General features: G+C 47.2%; 1 protein-coding gene across 8 annotated transcripts in view; it reads left to right on the top strand.

Annotated features, from left to right (window-relative positions):
* Positions 1-21,308, top strand: part of EPS8 (EGFR pathway substrate 8, signaling adaptor) — an 85,787-nt gene that overhangs the window by 52,449 nt on the left and 12,030 nt on the right. For 6 of the 8 annotated variants that reach the window (XM_066590714.1, XM_066590716.1, XM_066590720.1 and 3 more), the window contains exons 4-18: positions 1,040-1,104; positions 2,449-2,510; positions 2,657-2,818; positions 3,537-3,686; positions 7,754-7,836; positions 10,828-10,964; positions 11,078-11,151; positions 11,680-11,800; positions 14,465-14,553; positions 15,292-15,366; positions 15,450-15,598; positions 15,680-15,857; positions 16,080-16,114; positions 20,061-20,163; positions 20,654-20,797. In XM_066590714.1, the coding sequence (XP_066446811.1) occupies positions 1,040-1,104; positions 2,449-2,510; positions 2,657-2,818; positions 3,537-3,686; positions 7,754-7,836; positions 10,828-10,964; positions 11,078-11,151; positions 11,680-11,800; positions 14,465-14,553; positions 15,292-15,366; positions 15,450-15,598; positions 15,680-15,857; positions 16,080-16,114; positions 20,061-20,163; positions 20,654-20,797 (1,627 nt within the window). Of the gene's footprint in view, positions 1-1,039; positions 1,105-2,448; positions 2,511-2,656; positions 2,819-3,536; positions 3,687-7,753; positions 7,837-10,827; positions 10,965-11,077; positions 11,152-11,679; positions 11,801-14,464; positions 14,554-15,291; positions 15,367-15,449; positions 15,599-15,679; positions 15,858-16,079; positions 16,115-16,284; positions 16,673-20,060; positions 20,164-20,653; positions 20,798-21,308 lie in introns of those variants that run through there. The other 2 variants (XM_066590722.1, XM_066590721.1) reach the window with 2 other exon arrangements.

Here is a 21,308-nt window from a genome sequence, read left to right as displayed (position 1 = left end):
ATGTGGGCCACATACACCTGTGTGAGTGAATGTAACACACGTGGTATCCGCGTCACACGAGGCTTATGATGGTTGTGGCTTTATAGCCGGCACCGCTCGCTCTGGGATTTGGCTTCATCTTTTGGCTCATTTATTTTATTGCTGCTATTGAAAACAAATTGCAGAAAATGGCGTATGAATTGAAAAGTCACTGAAGGCAGCCGTACTTGTTGGTATATTAATACGCAATACAAGGGCGGGTGTAGAACTACAAGCCTCAGCATGCAGACGGTTATGTGGAGGACCGTTGCTCTTATGACCAATCGCTCACACCGATTGCAGGGGCCAGACTCTATTGTGTGTGGCGTCATGCGTGGGCTGTAAGTCTGCATGCTGCACCACACGTATCAGTGGGACGGCGCCCTTTGTAGGCCTTATCTATGGGCAAGACTGCTTGTTCTGTATTGATGACTGTTGTGTTAAGGACACCACCAGGCACCTGTACATGCCGCGCACAGATTCACTGTGAGTTGCTCTCGCATTGGAATGACAGAGTACCAGGCAGCTATCGTTAGATCAACTTCTAAACCAGATAACCTTTCTAATGTTTCCTGGTCACTTGCAGATGCCTCCACTGACCCCCTGTACACTTCTCCTGACCACTTGCAGACTCCTCCGCTGACCCCCCCCCTCCTGTAAAGTCTACTGACCACTTGCAGATTCCTCCGCTGACCCCCTGTACATGTCTCCTGACCTCTTGCAGATGCTTCTGCTAACCCCTTGTAAACTTCTCCTGACCATTTGCAGATGTAGTCCTGAACATCATCTAGAAGTGCAGTGTAGTGATAGGTGGTGTGTTTATATCGTGCTGTGTGTGTGAGCTTCCTTTAGCAGCAGCTTCCTGACTCTGAGGCTGCAGTTTGGTGCGCAACCTTCTGCTGTCACTCAAGGGGGTCATTTCTTGCTGTGACCGCATTACATAACATCCCTGATGAACTGGAGCGCTGTGACTGTTCTTTGGGTAGGATGACAGTCATCTACTTTTTCCTCTTTCCCGCAGTGGTTATGATTTGTCCTCAGCAAAGTCAGAAAAAACTGGAAGACCCAGCGCCAAGAGTCTCTACGGTAAGGCAGAAACCCTTGCTCCACGTAACGGAATGCACTGGTGTCTGTGTAGAGATTTATACTTGCTTAATGGTGGGTGTGTGGCGTTTTCCTGGGGGGCGGGAGGAGGTGGGGCAGGAGTACAGCTGGGGGGGCTTTGGAGGGTGAAGGAAGACTGCGTGCACCTGAGTAGTGGTTAGGGTGGGACAGGTGCCCTGGACCCCGCACAGGTTGGCATAGAAGTGTATACATACCTGTGTTGGGTCCTCCCATAGAAAAAGAAGGCGGAGCACAGAGGGTTTTCCAGGACATAGACTTTCATAAGAGATTGTGCATTTTGAAAAAAGAAACTCCCGAGAAGCGAGAGACCTTCGAAGCGGCCGTCCAGGTCACACAGGGTTAACTGCATTATCCAACAAGGAATAGTATGGCACCAAATTAAAAAGTGATCCCATGCAGAGTCCTGACACTCTGTATAGTACATCGCCCCCTGGAGTTCAGTCTGATGAGCCAAGTGCTGGTGGACGCACATGCTCAGTCACGCTCTGCACTGTGACCCTCTGTTCTCTGCAGGATAGCCAAGAGAAATGGCTTTCTACTTGTCATGAAGGAGCAGCTTCTGCAGTATATGGCGGTATAGCTGTGGAGACTCCTGCTGAGGGGGTAGGAAGGACTGTATTGTCAGCTGCCAGAGGAGGACACGTGGAATAAAAAAAGCTATTTTTTACGCTAGAAACCCTGTGACTGGCCCTATAGTGGCTACAATCAACCTTCGGGACCTGTTTTATGAAAATGTTTCATAGGACACCCCAATATAGTCACTCCTCCCCCACCCATTACCTTCTGGTGTCCTGATATTGTACTCTGTCCAATCACAGGGGACGGGATTTATTTCTTCCGATCTTCATCCAAACATAAGAGGAAAGGTAGACGTGTGTTTGTGTGCCGTTTGCTGCATCGTGTGACTCTCTATCCTGCACTTCCCTATATAAGAATGACGGCGCTCTTAGGGAAGCGGACTCCCCTTCCCACAAGTCTCCGATTAATGGCGGCCGTGTAGTTGTCGTTACGCTTTATCCTAGACTCTCACGTTGAGCTTGGTTTCCTTTGCTTCCCCGTGAGAGGACCCCTCTGTAGATGATGTTATGCCCCCTGTTCATCCCACCTCCTGTACTTATGGGTGGGTACATGCATGTGTAAGGGGGCTGCTCCTCGGAGGAGTTGATGGTGCCGGCATTGGAGTGTCAGAGAAGATGCATCTGCTGGTCGCTCTCGTTTGTACATGCAGTGGTCGATGGTCCTTAGTGCGCACGCAGCAGACATATCTTTACAATGTAATGGTTTTCATGGCTTGTCTATTCACAGAGCAAAGAAAGAGCTACGCCCGGGACAGCATCATGTCTGAGACCTCCCAGTATCACGTCGAGGTAACGTTCTCCATGTATTGGGGGGTCGAGGGGGGTTACTGTCTGCAGTCCCACAATCCCCAGTTATGTCACTTAGCCAGATCTTCCATTAGTTGTCCTCCTTTCTTGGCTTGTTGACATGTTGTGAACCCTACAATGTACTGCAGCACCTCACCACCTTCATCATGGATCGCAAGGATGCGGTGCTCACCATCGACGATGGAATCCGCAAGCTAAAGTTACTGGATGCGAAGGGGAAGGTGTGGACACAGGATATGCACCTTCAGGTGGATGACAAGGCAGTTAGTCTCTATGATATAGAGACTAAGGTAACTCCAGTTGTCCCATTGTGTAGTGGTGGTGTGTGTGGTGCCGTGCTGGTGGCATGAGCGGTGCGGCGGGTCTGTCCCTTCCATGTAGCACATATGGAGAGTCCTGCACACCAGCCACTTCTCAGGCAGCCATACACTTCATTCTGCTCACTTTGCACTTTCAATTGACTCTCGGCTGATCCTCATGGTTATCTACTGAAATGGGACCGGTGAGGTACACCAGTGCAAATATCTGTCCACAATTTGGGGTTCCAACTGGGTGCATCTAAGGAGGGGTCTACGTTGAGGTCTGTTCCGGTGCACGATCCCTCCATCTCTATACATGGGGGGGCTGTTACAAATAAACAAGGACCTAACCTTTGCTGCCCTTTATCTGTAGAGCTACAGTCACCAGCATGCATTTAATTCCCATGAGTAAAGCCTGCGTTATAAACCTTTGAGAACCAAGTGAGAAGCTCTGACCCTCTCCTGCTATGATCCGGCATGACAGTTGCTTTCTAATGTTTACACTACACTGTTCATGTTTTCTACCCTTCCCTGGTGTGAGAGCTGTGGGTATAGAGTCCATGCACTGACCCCTCACTTGGGATCCGGCTTGGCTTCTTAGTGGTTACACGCATGTTCTGATATCCGTGCATGTCGTGTCCTCCTACATGATAGATGCAAGTGTTCCCTCCAGGAGCGGCACAATCGTTCTCCTTTCGTTTCTGCACAGACTGAATTAGAGAACTTCCCCGTCGGCACCATCCAGCACTGTAAAGCTGTGATGAATTCCTGCAGATACAACTCCATTCTCGCCCTTGTTTGTAAAGAGCCAACACAAAGCAAAGCTGATCTGCACCTCTTCCAGTGCGATGAGGTCAAGGTAAGAACGTGCTCCCACCCCCCTTGCCCTGCACGGTGGTCCTGGTGTGTGTAGATGGGCATGCTGCATGCTCTCTGGTGGGGGTCTTCATGTCACCTGCTGCCAACCATAATGGATGCTATAAACTCGAATGCAGATCAGGCTGCTACCCTGCCGGACACCGAAGGGTTAATTGAATGCTGAAGATTTCTTGCCTATCAGATTTGAGGAGTTGTTGTCTATTAATGCCATGTGATTGTGCTAATGACCTGGGAATGATAGAACCAATAGGGAGCAGGATTCTGGAAAAGTCACCTCCGATGGGGAGACGTTGTATGGAAAACTCTGTACATGCCAGAACACCGATTACTTCCAATCATCATCCAAGCTGCGTAGTGGTGGAGAATCGGTACTTGTACAAAATAGCGTCCTGTGGCTGTGATAAAAGGACTGGAGAGACAGACGACTCCTGAAGTCTAAAGACCTCTGAAGCTAAAGAGCACAGATTATATCCTTAACTCATAGCGATTACATTGGGGTCTGCGGGCCCCTCCATTTTCTTGCTCCCATAGTGATTAGAAGATGAGGAGAGTGCTGATTGTGGGGGATTCCCTATTGAGAGGAACAGAAGCCGCTGTCTGCAGACCTGACGCCTCACGAGAGGTGTGCTGTCTTCCAGAAGCACAAATCAAAGATGTGTCTGATAGGCGGTCAAGACTCTTCAGTCCTACAGAACACCACCCATTCCTACTGATACATGTTGGGGCAAATAACACTGCAAAAAAGGACCTTGCAACTATTTGCAGAGACTTTGAAGACCTCAGAAAGAAGGAACTAAGAGCACAGGTGGTAGTCTTATCCATCCTTCCAGTGAACAAAGTTTTATAGGTGAACTGGCTACGTCGATGGTGCCGTCAGCAAAGATTTGGATTTCTAGGCAATGGAATGAATTACCTATATGATGGACTGCTTGCTAGAAGCACCTTAGGGGCACCTTACAAAGATAGGTAAGCATATATTTGGCTGTCGCCTTGCTTCACTCATTAGGAGAGCTTTAAACTAGAACAATATGGGAACAAAAATATACAGCTAACTAATACAATTTTGAACCTTGTTGTTAGAAGTGAAAAAGAACAAACAATACAGAAGGAAAGTAGAGGAGCAAGAGACACTGATCACAAACTAAAATGTTTTTATACAACTGTACAGAGCATGGGAAACAAACAAGGAGAATTGGAGCTCCTAACACAGGAAGAGAAATATGTCATAGGCACCACAGACACTTGGTGGGATGATACCTAGGATTGGAATACAAGGATGGACGGATACAACCTATTTATAAGAAACTTCTCCAGAGAGATTCAAGCTTCAGAGCATGGTAGTTCTGTAGAAACTGTTTGGGTAAGAATACAAGGAGAAAACAACAGAAAGGACACCATTGTAGGCATTTACTATAGGCCGCCTGGACAAGCAGAAGATGTGGATGAACTCTTTCTACATCAGATTGCCAAGCTCTCAAAAAAGCACAACATGGTGATCATGGGAGATTTTGCCTATCCAGACATCTGTTGGGAATCTCTCTCCGGTAAAAGTAATGGATCCAACAAATTCTTATCCGCTCTTGCTAACAACTTTATCTTTCGGAATGTAGAAGAGAAAACAAGGGGATCTGCTATCTTGGACAAAATTTTTACCAACAGGGAGGAAATGGTTAAGGGAGTAAGGGTGGCTGGGACCTTAGGAGGCAGGAATTATGGTATCATTGAATTTTGGATAACGGAGAGAAAGACCTGAGAAGCCTCAGACCTCAAGGTTTGATGTCAGAAAGGCAGATTTTAATGAACTCAGAAAGAGGGTAGGAAGAATCCAATGGCTGGATGATCTTAAGGACAGAAATGTCCAAGAAGGTTGGGAAATATAACAAAATGAGATTCTCAAATCACAATTGTTAACAATCCTTAAAAGAAGAAAGAATGTGAAGCATTTAAAGAGACCAGGATGGATGAACACAGAACTTACACACATGTTAAAAAGGAAGAAAAATATGTTGTTTATCAAATTGAAAAATTTGAGAGGGGGGAATATCTATAGAAGAATCTAATGCGGTCTGCAGAAACTGTAGGACAAGTGTCAGAAAAGCTAAAGCTAAGAATGAATTGATGCTTGCTAGAGAGGCCAAAAGCAATAAAAATAGATATTGAGGGGGGGGGGGGGGGGTCAAAAGCAAAGGTCAAAGATGCTTTTGAATGCTTACAAGATGGAAATGGTGAATTCGTTAAAAATGATCTTGAGAAGGACAAACTTTTAAATTCCTATTTTGTATCTTTCTCATTGAAAGTAGATGTAACATCAGCTGATCTTCCCTGTGCTATTGTGGGAATACACGAATGCAGGCTATCTATAAGCAGAGAGATGGTGAGGGAACACTTAGCTAACTTTAGATAAATCCAGGTCTCCAGGTCCAGATGAATTACATCCTAGGATACTGAAAGAAGCAGCAGAGCTAATTGCTGAACCACTCGCTGGAATCTGTGAAAATTCATGGAAAATAGAAGTACAAGAAGATGGGAACAACATTTGCCCTTTTTTCAATCTTCATAAAAGAGAAGAAGGTGGATCCAGAAAACTACAGGCCTGTGAGCCTGACTTCTATACCGGGGAAGACCTCTGAACAGATTATTAAACAGCATGTATGCAAGTACTTGGATGAGAATGGAGTAATTAACCAGACCCAGCATGGGTTTGTAGCAAACAAGTCATACCAGACTAATCTAATTTCCTTCTATGGTAGAATCACCGACTGGGTTGATTAGGGAAATGCGGTAGATGTAGTATATCTCTTGACTTTAATAAATCATTTGACAATAAGGATCTCATACCATCCTTATTGAAAAAAATGACCAAATATGGGATTGACAAACCTGTTAGGTGGATTTACAACTAGCTGAGTGATCGTACTCTGAGTGGTCATAAATGGCTGCACAACCAAGTGGGAGAATGTATCAAGTGGGGAACCACAACGCTCTGTCCTAGTCCCAGTGTTTGTTAACATTTTTATAAACTATCCGGAGGAGGGAATTGAGGGGAAACTGATATAATTTGCCAATGACACAAAGATAGGAAGGTTAGCTAACACTAGAGAAGAGAGAGAGAGTGGATTAAAAAAGCTCTATACAATCTTGAACACTCGGCGGCGACTAACAGAATGCTATTTAACAAGGAGAAATGGAAATATCTGGGCAAGAAAAATAAAAGAAGCACATACAGAATGGAAGGAATTGGGCTGAGCAGCAGCACACGTGAAAAAGACTTGGGTATAATAATAGATCATAGATTGAACATGAGTCAGCGATGTGATGCAGCAGCAAAACAGGCAAACACAATTCTGGGATGTATTAGGAGAAGCATAAAATCTAGATCACGTGAGATAATTACCCCCCTCTACTCTGCCTTTAGTCAGACCTCACCTGGAATATTGTGTCCAGTTCTGGACACCCTACTTTAAAAAAGACATCAACAACCTGGAGCAAGTTCAGAGAAGAGTTACTAAGATGGTGAGTGGTCTGCAAATCATGTCCTATGGAGAACGGTTAAAGGATCTGGGAATGTTTAGCTTCCAAAAAAGAAGGCTGAGAGGAGACTTAATAGCTGTCTACAAATATCTGAAGGGCTGTCACAGTGTAGAGGGCTCAACCATATTATCATCTGCACAAGGAAAGACTAGAAGCAATGAAACTGAAAGGGAGGAGACACAAATTAGATAGTTTGGGGAATCAATGAGTGGAACAGGTTGCCACGGGAGGCGGGGAGTCCTCCTTCAATGGAAGTCTTCAAATAGAGGCTGGACAGACATCTCTCTGGGATAATTTAGTGATCCTGCACTGAGCAGGGGGTTGGACCCGATGACCCTGAAGGTCCCTTCTAACTCTACCATTCTAGGATTGCATGATTACATTGTGATCTGCGCCCCCCCCCCCCCCCCCCCCCCATCTTCTCGCTTCTATAGTGTCATGCATACAGGCGTATAGAGGGGACCTGTGTATGTTGCCGGACCTCCTTGTGTCTGACTGCTTTTTTGCACCTTTCAGGCTTCTGCAATCCACCAAGATATCTACAGTGCAATGGTTGACAGCAAAGGAGGAAAACTACGGACCCGCCCAGAGACGCTCAGGTAATTGCACCTCCTATGGAGTGGCTGTCTGCTTCGCTCCATCTTTAGGAACTGATGACTGAAATACATTTTTTGCATGAAAAAGTGAACTCTTTGGGATTCCCGGGATTTCTGCATTAATTACTAATACAATGTGATCTAACTGTATCTAAGTCACAATTATAGGCAGATGGGAGAAGGAGCAATGCCTCTACAGCACCCCCTATTAGAAGGCAGCATTCCTGCCAGTCCGTGTCAGACTGTTAACTGTCCTTGCAACAATGACTGGGGAGATAAGCCAGAGTCTCCTCCAAAAGGAAGAGATCACAGTGTACAGCTCCCCACCCCCCTTCCCTAGGGCTTCTGCCCACCATTAGTGTGTAGCAGGCCGGTGGCTGGTGGAGCACTCTATGACACATGTCAAGAGTGGAAAGCTTCTCCTTAGAGCTCATCTCCCAGTCATTGTTACATGGCTGGTTCTATTTGACATTGTTACCTCCAGGCCCAAGGAGCAAAGCAGCCCCATACCATGATGTTCTCGCCACCAGGTTTCACAGTTAATGTTCTCTTATTTGTGTTGAGTGTTCTACCTCGTTGTTGCCCATTTCTGCTAAAAACATTCCACTTTTGTTTCATCTATGAAAGAAGCTTCGTGGATTTTCCCGGTGGTCTGGGACATTCATGAGATGGGCCACAGTGTTATTTTTGACAGCTGTGGCTTCCTTGGTCTTCTTCCATGTTCACCATTCTTGGTCAGTGTTTCTCTAGTAGAGGACACATGAACAGAGGTCTGTGCAGTCTGTAGACTCTTCTGTAGGTCCACTGATGTTCCTCTTGGTTTCCTTCTCTTTCAGGAGCCCCGTTGTACTCTGGGAGTGATAGAACAGGATGGTCCTGGGAAGAGTAGAACAGTCCTTAAGTCCCTCCATCTGTAGACATAACTAGGGAGTGATGGACACCCGGGTCTTCAGCTTTTGTACCCCTTTCCTGTTTCATCCATCTCTATAACACGTCTTCTGTGGTTTCTAGAGTTGATTACATTGGAACACGATGAGAACAGATCTGTCAGTAACCAGTATTTGTGAGCCTTTATTAAATGGGTAAAGCCACTGTGACACTCCCACTGCCATTTCATTTTTAAGGGCTTATTCACGCAAATGATATTCTCGTGCGAGTTTTGTGTGATGCGATGCAGTTCGCACAAGTATGAAATAAATCCGTTCTGTTAAATGACTTCATTCACATGAACTATTTTTTTCTTTTTTCCCTTCACAGCACGTTCTGTCTTTTGGCGTTCCCTTGGAAAGTCTTGCCCATTATTTTCAGTGGGACCTTGAAAGATCTCGCTTGGCACTTGCATGTCGTGTGATGTGATGTTTCCCATTGAAGTCAATGGGAAACCCTTGTGATCCCATCACGTGCGTGAAAATCACAATTTCACAGAAGCGATGCAATTTTTAAAAAAATTTAAAACACTTTGTATCGCTGTGAAAATCACATGTTGGTAAGCGCAGTATGAGAAACTCGGCCCGATATTGTGCTCTCCTAAACCTAGCCTAATGGAAACCCCTTTATCCAATTAGCTCCTGGAGATGTCGGTAACACAGCGATTCACTTAATTCTCTCCCTATACTGTGGATGATGAGCGGTACAACGGTCTGTGCTTTCAGTTACATTGCGTCTGTGTATATTAGTCACTGATTTAACCCCTTAAGGACATGGCCTATTTTGGGCTTAAGGACGCAAGGATTTTTGGCAGATTTTCTTCTCCATTTATCAAAAGTCATAATTGTTTTATTTTTCCGTCGACGTGGCCAAATAAGGGCTTGTTTTTTGCGTGGTGAACTGTAGTTTTTGATGGTGCCATTTTTGGGTACATAGACTATATTGTAAAACTTTTATTATTTTTTTTTATGATAGCAGGCAGAGAAAACGCATCAATTCTGCCATAGATTTTTTTTTTCTTTTTACAGCATTAATCATGCAGCATAAATGACGCAATCCATTTTTTCTGCGGATCGGTACGGTTACGATACCAAAATTCTTTTAATTTTTTTTTAGGTTTTTCCACTTTTCTGCAATAAAAACCCTTTTTTTTTTGGAAATCCTTTTTTTTTATGGGCTTATTTGCGAGAAGAGCTGAAGTTTTTATTGGTACCATTTTAGGGTACATACGGCTTTTGTGATTACTTTTATTGCGTTTTTTTTATCGTTTTTTTTTTTACGCTATTTTCCGTGCACACTCAAAAGCATGTGCAACTTATTGTATGCGTCGTTACGGACGCGACAATATCAAATATGTGGGGTTTAAATTTTTTTAACCTTTTTTATGCTAATATGAGAAAAAGCATAAAAAAAGGGGTTTTTCCTTTTTTTTTTTTTATTCATTTTTAAATTTTTTTTCTGTTACACAACTTGTGTCCCCCTGGGGGACTTTCACCACAGTACGGCCCATCGCTGTGATATGGCATGGCAGGGCTATCATGGGGGGGGGGGCTTTTTTCAGCCTTACATGCAGTTACTATATTTGTGACTTTTATACAATGTAGCCAGACTACAATAGTAGTCAATGCAGAAATCCAGGGAATTCCAAAGGGTTCACCAACTTGCAGCTGTATATCTATAGCATTCATATTTCTTGCCTCTCCCCCGTGATAATAGAAGTGTAGTTATTAGAACGACTGTGTGCCGGTATTGCTGAAGTGCCATGGTGGTAGGTATGTTCACTATAACCCTCTTTCCTGTGACGGCCACATAACGTTCTAGGGATTCTCGCATTCGTGCTTCTGCTGGATATGTTTGTGTTTGGGTTGAAGCTATTCATCAGAAAATAAGCAGTTTCCCGTCTGTCCCTCTGTTCTTGGGTGGAGCTGGCGTGCTGGATAGCGTTAGGGTGTACATTTTATCAGCGCCCCCCCCCTCCTAGAAAGTCAGAACTGTGACCCTAACTGTTCCATAAAGCCGGTGTGACAGACATGCGGCTCTGGTAATGACCGTTTTCTTCTGCCATAGGACCATCAGTGCAGGTGACAATAAGGTCCCTCCACCTCCGCAGTCTCCTGCCCCTCAGCCTCCCGGATCTGTTACACAGGTGGACGTGCGAAGCCGTGTGGCGGCCTGGTCAGCCTGGGCGTTGGAGTACGGAGACAGTGAGTAATACATAGCGTGTGAGAGCTGTGCTGGCTAGGTGTCTGTGCAGCCATCACGCTCTTCTTGGTGCCGCTCTTTGTGTTCTGACCTTTTACCTTGTTTTGTGTGATAGACGACCGGTACCGGCAGTCCGTCGATCAGGAAGAAAGTGCGCAGATGGCTGAGGCCAGGATTGACAGAGACGTGGTAATTGGAGTTCATTGGTTTTATTTAATGTTGTTTTTGGTTTGGCTTAATCTTCCCTTCAGGAAAATTTCTGCAACTCTAATTTCCTTTGGTTCAGTCCCTCCTCATTCTGAGAGTTCTGCTTGCTTTCAGTGAGTGATATCCAGCAGATGAAACTTCTGCTTGGCAATGTGATGACGGCATAACTCCTTGTGTTAAAGTTGTCAGAGCGCTCTTGTGTGATCACATGACCAGGGCAAAGTTTCATCCTCTGCCGTCAGAGTGTGAACAGTCATTCCCTGGGTTCAAAGCCTAAGAAATTAGGACATAACCAGGACCCCTTTATATTGTTTGGTCCTGCAGTCACGGCTAGGATGCTTTCAGGACTTTCCACAGTTAATTCAAGTGGGTAGCAAATATGCCAGATGTGAATATGGCCTCACCCCCTGTGTTTGTGTATGTGCACTGCGCTGCACAGTGTGTGGTATGTGTGTGCCTCACTAACCTGTGTTTTGGCACGCCTCACTGACCAGTCTCTTCTCCTTGCAGCAAATTCTGAACCATGTTCTCGACGACATTGAATTCTTTATTATGAAACTGCAAAAAGCAGCTGAAGCCTTTTCGGAGCTGTCCAAGCGGAGAAAGTCGAGGAAGAAAAAGGGTCCTGGAGGTAAGGAGAGGGGAGACCTCTTGGGTGATGCGGGCCTGGTGGAGGTAACATAGTATATAGGGCTAAAAAAAAGACACACATTCATCCAGTTCAACCTATTATCCCACAATGTTGATCCAGAGGAAGGCAAAAAGAAAACAATCAGGTAGAAGCCAATTTTCCTCATTTTGGGGGGAAAAAATCCTTCCCAACTCTAGTCTGGCAATCGGAATAATCCCCAGATCACTGACCCTTCTGAATTTATTAATAATTATAACATACAATATCGCTCAAGAAAGGCGTCCAGGCCCCTCTTATACTCTTTTTATCAAATTTGCTATCACCACGTCCCCAGGCAGAGAGTTCCATAATCTCACTGCTCTTACAGTAAAAAAAAAACCTTTTATGTCAGTATAGGTAAGGAGTGTAGAGCTGTCTTGGTTGAAGCAAGCCTTGTGGATGTAAGGAGAGGGGAGACGTCTCGGAAGTTGAGGGCCTGATGGATGTAAGGGATGTGGAGATGTCACGGGTGATGCATGCCTGGTGAATGTAAGGAGAGGGACAACATCTCGGGTGATGAGGGCCTGGTGGAGGTAAGGAGAGGGGGAGACACCTCGGGTGATGCGGGCGTGGTGGAGGTAAGGGATGTCAAGATGTCTCGGGTGATGCTGGCCTGGTGGAGTTAAGGGATGTCGAGATATCTCTGGTGATGCTAGCATGGTGGAGGTAAGGAGAGGGGAAACGTCTCAGGAAATGAGGGCCTGGTGGAGGTAAGGAGAGGGGAGACATCTCGGGTGATGCGGGCGTGGTGGAGGTAAGGGATGTCGAGATGTCTCTGGTGATGCTGGCATGGTGGAGGTAAGGAGAGGGGAGACGCCTCGGGTGATGCAGGCCTAGTGGATGTAAGAAAAGGGATGATGTCTCGGGTGATGCAGGCCTGGTGGAGGTAAGGAGAATGAGCCGTCTCAGGAGATGAGGGCCAGGTAAAGGTAAGGAGAGGGGAGACTTCTCAGTTGATTAGGGCCTGTTGGAGGTATGGAGAGGGAAAACGTCATGGGTGATGAGAGCCTGGTGGAAGTAAGGGATATGGAGGGGTGTCGGGTGATGCAGGCCTGATCGATGTACGGGGAGGTGTCTTGGGTGATGAGGGCCTGGTGGAGTTAAGGTATTTGGAGAGGTCTCGAGTGATGCGGACCTGTGGAGGTAAGGGATGTAGGGGTATCTCAGGTGATGCAGGCCCTTGCATACACGGCCCCCTCTGCAAGCGCAAGACCGCACAGAGGACGTAAGGGAGAGCTGCCATGAATGCTCAGAACACCACCCATCCTATTCTGGTGGATGTAAGCAGAGGGATGACGTCTCGGGTGATGCAGGCCTGGTGGAGGTAAGGAGAATGAGATGTCTCAGGAGATTAGGGCCTAGTAGAAGTAAGGAGAGGTGAGACGTCTCAGTTGAGTAGGGCCTATTGGAAGTATGGAGAGGGGAAACCTCTTGGGTGATGAGGGTCTGGTGGTGGTAAGGTATGTTGAGACGTCTCGGGTGATGCGGGCCTGGTGGATGTAAGGAGGAGAGGGGAGATCTCTGGAGTGATGAGGGCCTGATGGATGTAAAGAGAGGGGAGGCGTCTCGAGTGATGAGGACCTGATGGAGGTAAGGAGAGAGGAGATGTCTCAGCTGATACTGGACTGGTGGTGGTAAGGGATTTGCGGCATCTATGTCTGGTCTTCCTGCAAGCAGCACTGAGTTCATCATTGGAGGATTGCATTTCTTTACATCGTCCTTGTTGTACTTGTGAACTTCTATAAACTTGTGATGTTCCCTGCATGCAGCTCAGCTATAGAGTAATATGGCCACTTACCTCACAACTGCGATGATTGACTGCAGGATCCAGCTACACAGGGGTTGTTAATCGGTTTACATGGAGGTGCCTAGATCTACAGAGGAGCTCGGCACACTAGACGGAAGCAGATTTGTTATCCAGACTAAATGGAAGGTCGCTTTGTATTTCATTTAATGTGCCTACCCACTAGCGATATTTTTTCTTGCGATGCAAGAGCGATGATTATGAAATCAATGATTTTCAATGGTTTCATACTCATTTGTGTTTTTTACTCTCAAGCCTCGCAGCGCAGAGAAAAAATCTGCAATATCGCTCAGTGTTTTAAATGGGGCAGCAGCAGCCCCATTGAAAACATAGGGAGTACATCGTGGACTTCTGCCACAGCTGTGACAACTATGGCAGAGGATTCTTAAGGAATCCTCTGCCACAGCTGTGGCCAAGAGTCAGTGATGCTATCCCATTGCTTTCAATGTGGTCGGCACTGCTGTGGCCCAATTGAAAGCAGTGGGTTGCAGCGATGAGTTTTGGGGAAGGGCTTGAAATATAAGCCCTTCCCTGAAAATCATCCCTAGCTGTTAAAAAAAAAAAAAATTTGCCTAGAAGAGCCTTCCGGCTCTTCTCTCCGACACTGCAGTTGTCTTCTATGTTCTGGAGGCTGAGGATTGAAAAATCCCCACCCCCAGGAAGAGCTGTTCTCACAGTGCTTAGCTAATCACAGGCAGCGTTTAGCCATTCATGAATTCAATGGGTGTATTATGGATCTCCTCATTTGCTGGTAATAGGACAGGTCCATTGATATATCCTATAAGATGATGTCTATCCTCACTTAACTCTGTTTCCTTTAGAGGGAGTGCTAACTCTCCGTGCCAAGCCCCCCTCTCAGGAGGAGTTCATTGACTGTTTTCAGAAGTTCAAGCATGGTTTCAACCTCCTGGTGAGTGATGCCAGCTACATGACCTGATGAGGGACAGTCATCTGCTGCCTTCTTCATAGGTCATAAGTCACATAAGCTCTTGAGCCCGCCCTCGTGTCCTCCTGTCGTAGAGGCTGAGCTCTTGTGGCAGTCCTCACGTCCTCTTGCCGTAGAGTTCTAAGCGCTACTGCCTGCCCTTCCGCCCTGATGCTGCAGAGTGTTGTGTTCTAATGTCCACCCTTTTGTACTCTTGCTGTAGAGCAATGAGCTCTAGTCCCCTTTCTGCCGCAGAGCGCTGTGCTTTAGTTTCCGCCCTCTTTCCGTAGAGCGCTGTGCTCAAGTGCCCGCCCTTCTCTCCTCTTGCTGTAGAGCTCTGGGCTTCTGTGCCCACCCTTCCGTTCTCTTGCCGTAGAGCACTGCTCTTTATGCCCGCCCTTCCGTCCTCTTGCCGTGGAGCGCTGTGCCCTAGTGCCCGTCGTGGAGCGCTGTGCCCTAGTGCCCGCCGTAGAGCGCTGTGCCCTAGTGCCCACCCTTCTGTCCACTTGCCCTAGAGCACTGTGCTCTAGTGCCCGCCTTAGGGCGATGTGCTCTAGTGCCCGCCTTAGGGCGATGTGCTCTAGTGCCCGCCATAGGGCGCTGTGCTCTAGTGCCCACCCTTTCGCCCTCTTGCTATACAGTGCTGTGCTCTTGTGCCCATCAACGGATTTTTCGGCTGGAGGTTGAGTTTCGGTGAATTAATTTTTATTTATTTTTTTGCAGGCCAAACTAAAGTCCCATATCCAGAACCCAAGTGCAGCGGAGCTTGTCCATTTCCTCTTCACACCGCTAAGTATGGTACGTGGAGGACACCTATGTGATTTAGGCTTAATCTATACGTTGATTGTTGGCCCAATGGCTATAAATGTACTGTCCCACAGATGGTGGAGACCACAGGAGGCCCAGAACTTGCAAAAAGTGTCTTGAGCCCTCTCCTGATAAAGGACGCCATTGATTTCTTAAACTTTGTTCTCAACCACGAGGAGAAGAACCTGTGGCTGTCACTCGGCGATACGTGGAGCAAATCCAGGTAATGATCCGCTTGAAATGTGTCAGAGGTTTCGCCAGAATTCACCCGTCATCACAGATGTGCCCTACCTTCTCTCCATAGGACAGAATGGCCAAAAGACCACTTTATTCCCCCGTACATCCCACGCTTCAGGAATGGCTGGGAGCCTCCCTTGATAAACTTTGGAAATGTTCCTAAAGAGCCAGAACGAAATCACATAGTGGAAACGCTGACAAATCTGCCAGAACCAAAGCAGGAAGCAAGAGGTTTACCCCAGGAGGTGAGCACCATTGTGCACTGTGCGTGCCGTGTCCAAGCGGTGGGCAGGAGAGTGAACACAGCTCCAAAACCTGTACAAATCATGGTTCCACCTGCTACCATTTTACTTGTGGGGTTTGGGGCTCGCAGTTCGCTCGGCTCCCTGATAAAGCAGGTGAATAACGTCTTGACATTTGTGCTTATCACTAATGGTCATGTAATAGCTGACTTTCCTCTCTCACAGATATCCCACAGCACTGACCTCCCTCGTCCGGACAGGTAAGTGCCATCTGTGTACACTGTCTTCTTTATTTGCTTGTACTCCCAGTGTGTTTCCTGCAGGTGGCAACGGGTTACGTACCTGGACGGCTGTAGTCCCCCCACGTTCTTGATGCCGCTTGATCTCTCTCCATTTAGCACTGACTCCTCTACTTCTCTTCTTGTCGCAGGAACCCTTATGTCTATAATTTCTAACCCGATGTCCCCAACCTCCCGCACTGCGTCTGATACTCGCCAGTCATCGTCCTCTGAAGAACACGGCCCGACCTCCCTGTCTCCGGCTCTCCATCCGTCTCGTCCTGCGCCGTGTCGTACATAATTAGCTTCCACCAATCGCATAACAATCTGGTCCTAAATCCGCTCAGAACGCAGTAATCAAATGACCCGTGATCGTCCGCTTCTTGCTTCCTCCTATAGCAGGTGACCTGTAGTGCCACCTGCAATGTACTAATTAAAAAAAGCCTCAAATCACCCTAAATTCCTCCTGATTCTCTAAATGGCATCAGTGATACAAATCTGCTGCGTCCGCTATATATTTTGTATTATCGCGCCTCTGGTAGGCCTCTAATAAACATCATATCTCACTGATTATTTCTCAATGCTGGTTTATGGATTGTTGCACATACACCCCAGAAGACACAGAGCAATGCAACCTGTCGCACACTCCTGGGCATAGAAACAGGGTATAATGCTGAAGAAAGCCTCCCCCCTCCCCCTCCCCATTCAGTGAAGCCTTATTTCCCCCCACGTTGACCAGAGGAAGGCTCAAATTTTTCAAATTTAAGGAACTCTACTCTGGCAATCAGAATAATCCCCGGATCATCAACCCTTCTGAGTAATCAGTAATATAACATGTAATAGTGTAACACTCAAGAATGATGTCCAGAACCCTCTTATATTGTATCACCATCACCGTGTCCTCAGGAGAGAGTTCCATAGTCTCACTGCTCTTACAGTAAAGACCCCGCTTTTGTGTTGTGTAGAAACCTTCTTTCCTCTAGATGTAGAGAGCCCTCCCTTGTTGCAGTCACAGTCCTGGATATGATAGCTGATGGGAGAGATCTCTGTACTGACCTCTGATATATCAATACATAGTTATTAGGTCGCACCGACCATCTTTTTTCTAAACTAAATAATCCCAATTTTGATAGCCTCTCTGAGTCTTGTAGTCCGCCCATTCCATTTATTACTTTAGTTGCCCACCTTTGTACACGCTCAAGCTCTGATATGTCCTTATTGAGTACTGGTGCCCAAAACTGTCCCCAATATTCCATGTGTGGTCTGACCAGTGACTTGTAAAGAGAAGGAACAATGTTTTCGGCATGTGCCCCTAGACCTCTTTTGATGCCCCCATGATCCTGTTTGTCTTGGCAGCAGATGCCTGACACTGGTAGCTCCAGTTAAGCCTACACTTATAGAACCCCCAAGTCTTTTTTCATGTCAGTGTTTCCCAGTGGTTTCCCATTTAGTGTGTAATGGTGACATGTATTTCCCTGCCCATGTGTATAACATTACATTTATCAGTGTAAAACCTCATCTGCCCCTTTTCTGCCCCCAACTTATCCAGATCCTCTTCCAATCTCCGTGCGTCCTCTCTTGTGTTAATTACTTTTACATAGTTTTGTATCATCTGCAAATATTGATATCTTACTGCACAATCCTTCTACCAGGTCATTTATAATTATAATAGAGGATAGGGTCCAAAACCACCCCCTGTGGTATCCCACTAGTAACTATGAACCCTCCAATACTGCCCTCTGTGGTACCCCACTAATAACGATGGCACCTCCAATACTGCCCCCTGTGATACCCCACTACTAACGATGGCCCCTCCAATACTGCCCCCTGTGGTACCCCACTAGTAACAGTGACCTAATCTGAGTATATACCATTTATAGCCCCCTTCTGCTTTCTATCGCTGACCAGTTACTTACCCACTTACACACATTCTCATCCAGACCAAGCATTCCCATTTTATATACCTTTTATGCGGCACAGTATCAAACGCTTTGAAAAAGTCCAGATACATGAGATCTAGTGACTCTCCCCAGTCCAGTCGAGAACTTACCTCCTCCATAGAAGCTTAAACAGGTTGGTGTGGCAGGAGGGATCTCTCCTAAACCCATGCTGATATGGAGTTATACAGTTATTTTCCTTGAGGTTCTCCAGAATAGCATCTCTTCGGAACCCTTAAAATATTTTACCCACGATAAACGTCACTTACCGGCCTATAGTTACCAGGGTCACTTTTTGACCCCTTTTTGGATATCTGCACCACTGTTAATGCTTGACTCTGTGCAATGGTTCAATAAAACCTCCACCTACAGATACAGACGCCTACGTGTGCCATAACATTAAAACCAGTGACAGATGAAGTGATCTGGTGACGTTATCACGTTGGCATATATCAGGCTCTATTCACCTCCTGTCTTGCCTGTATGTTGGAGAATCCCTTGATGTCCGTTGCTCTGTAATCGTACGATGATCTACGTCGGTCAGAATGGGGGAAAAAGCGTTCAACCAGATATACTTTATTATGGCGGCCCAGGTTATGAGAATCTGCTACACCTTGTATACCATAGCCAAGGTATGGCGGCATGTACACCACATCAGAGCGTCTCCAGGAGAGTGCTACCGTCCAAGGAGTAGACACTGGTAACCGGCGACTCTCATGGCTGCCCAGTGGCGATGCCTGTATAGTCCGATCCCACAGAAGAGCGTCTGTAGGACAAATCACTAACAACCTTCCTGCTGGGGATAACAGAAAGGTGTCAGATCACGCAGGACATCGCAGCTCGCAGACCAGTCAGAGCACCCATGTTCATGTTCATGCCCTGTCCATGCAGAAAGTGCCTTCAATGGGCATCAAAACTGGAGCAATGGAAGGTGGCCCGTTCTGATAAATCACATCTTATATCATGTGGGTGGAGGCGTCACTTATCTGGGGAAGAGATGGCACCTGGATGGGTAGAAGATAAGCCGAGGGCAGTGTGATGGGCCATGTTCTACTGGGTACTTGGGTCCTGGCGTCCTGTGAATGTAACACATGCCACCTAACATTATACAGACAAGTCCCCCCTCCTCCCCCCCCCCCCCTTTATGACAGTGGGATTCCCTAATGACGGCACTTTTAGCAGGATAATATGCTGCACTGCAGGAACCGGACAGAGATGGAGATGATGACTTATCTGATCCATGGAGGCCGCAGTGAGCGATGTACCGGACTGCTCCGCAGCTCAGACAGGGACACAGTATTAGGCCGAGTGTAATGTTATGGCTGACCTATGTATCGTGTACTGATGCTTCATATGTGACTATGGCCGCTCTAGTCCTAGATGAAGCTTTCCTGGCTGGAGTCTGAACTTGGGGTACGACAGGATGGAGACGACTCCCCAGTTTACTCTGATCTTCCTAAATACTAGACAGAAGCTGAACCTGCAGCAGAGTAAATATTACTGACATATTAGACCACCGGAAACGACGTGCCGCAGATACTGCTGCTTCGGCACACCTACTTCTCGTCTCTGAAGCTGCATTAGAGGTGATGGCCACGATGGAAGTAGCTCGGCCGTCCCAGTGCAGGCGATGGATTAGTGGGGAGACTGATGGTGATACCAGAGTATGACAAGCGGGCGGTGGATCTGGTGGGACTAGTATATGACATGGTAGATGGGGGTGACAGAGCACACACGCTGACATTACATGGATGGAGAACCTCCATGGTTGACTGTAAAGCCCCAGCCTACAACTCCTTCTCCCTCTCCCACCCGGCCGCAGTTACTTTCCATTAGGCACTCGCAGTCATGATGTAATACATGAGATGATGGGCAGTCCACAAATGGGCCCCATGTCAAGACAGGAAATCTGATCTAAACGTGGGGGCTTCTGTTAGGAGGGGTCTTCCTGAGTTGGTCCCTCAGGTTCACCCTTGTGTCTTCCATCACAGGACCCAGGAGACGGCGCTACCCAAGAAGTCCGCCATCTGCAAGTATGACTTTGTGGCCAGGAACCTGAATGAGCTCTCCGTGCTGAAAGATGATGTAGTGGAGGTAATCAGTGATGCCCACCAATGGAGGTGTCTGGGAGAAGCCTATATGGTGTCTATACACCTGCCAAAAACAGGCCTACCACTGACAGATGGTACAATGCCTTTGCAGCGCCTCCTCTTAGCAGGGTTCACCCCTGTAAATTAGTGTCTGTCTTCCTAACATGTCCTGTAACGTAGCTAAGGCTAAGGCTAGAAGCCACACCAGAGTCTTCACCAGGTGGCGCTATGGAGGCATTACACCTGCCATTTTTATACCAACTTCCCCAGCGAGCGGTGGATGACCTAGAAGCCTCCCAACGCCTACTTGGCATGAGGAGGTCGTCATTGTCGCCATTGGCCTTCGTTCATAGAAGGACACTAGTTTTCAGAGTTGGGGGTCACCCCACTCGCCCTGTGAATCCTGCACCCATGACGAGAACTGCCTGCGGGTGACCCCCCGGAATGCAGTGCTGCAGCTCCTGCGGCTCCATCTGCTTCTCTCTGCATTTCAGGTTATGGATGACAGAAAACAATGGTGGAAGGTCCGGAATTCCAGCGGCTCTTCTGGATTTGTGCCAAACAACATCCTAGAAGTAATAAACCCTGAGGAGCCGTCTTTAGGGCGCTTGGAGCCGGCGTACAGCCAGACGATCCAGGTACCTACGGCCTGTCCAGTCCTAAGAGTATGGTGTGACTTGTAGTGTTCTCCTCTTCATATAGTTTAGTACATATAGCAGGTACGTGGAGGAGGGCTTGCTATACAATGTGCGTCGCTCATGGACGTCCTCACCTGGACAGACTATATAATATAGCGGGGGATCCTAGGTGGTGGCAACTGTATATGACGGATCAATGTGCACGTAGGTGGTAGGCACTGTATATGGCCAAATACCGGGCTTCTAGGTGGCGAGAGCAGTATATGGCGGATTACTGGGCTCCTAGGTGGTGAGCACTGTATATGGCGGATCAATGGCCGCCTAGTTGGGCACTGTACATGACTGATCACTGGGCTTCTTAGGTGGCGGGCACTCTATGCCGATCAATGGGCACCTAGTTGGCGGGCGCTGTACATGACTGATCACTGGGCTCCTTAGATGGCGGGCACTGTATATGGCGGATCACTGGGCTTCTTGGATGGCGGGCACTGTATATGGTGGATCACGGGGC

Source organism: Eleutherodactylus coqui, chromosome 2 (genome assembly GCF_035609145.1).
Source record: "Eleutherodactylus coqui strain aEleCoq1 chromosome 2, aEleCoq1.hap1, whole genome shotgun sequence".
NCBI lineage: Eukaryota > Metazoa > Chordata > Amphibia > Anura > Eleutherodactylidae > Eleutherodactylus > Eleutherodactylus coqui.
The sequence above is the reverse complement of the archived record's forward strand: the minus strand, read 5'-3'. Positions and strand labels throughout refer to the sequence as shown.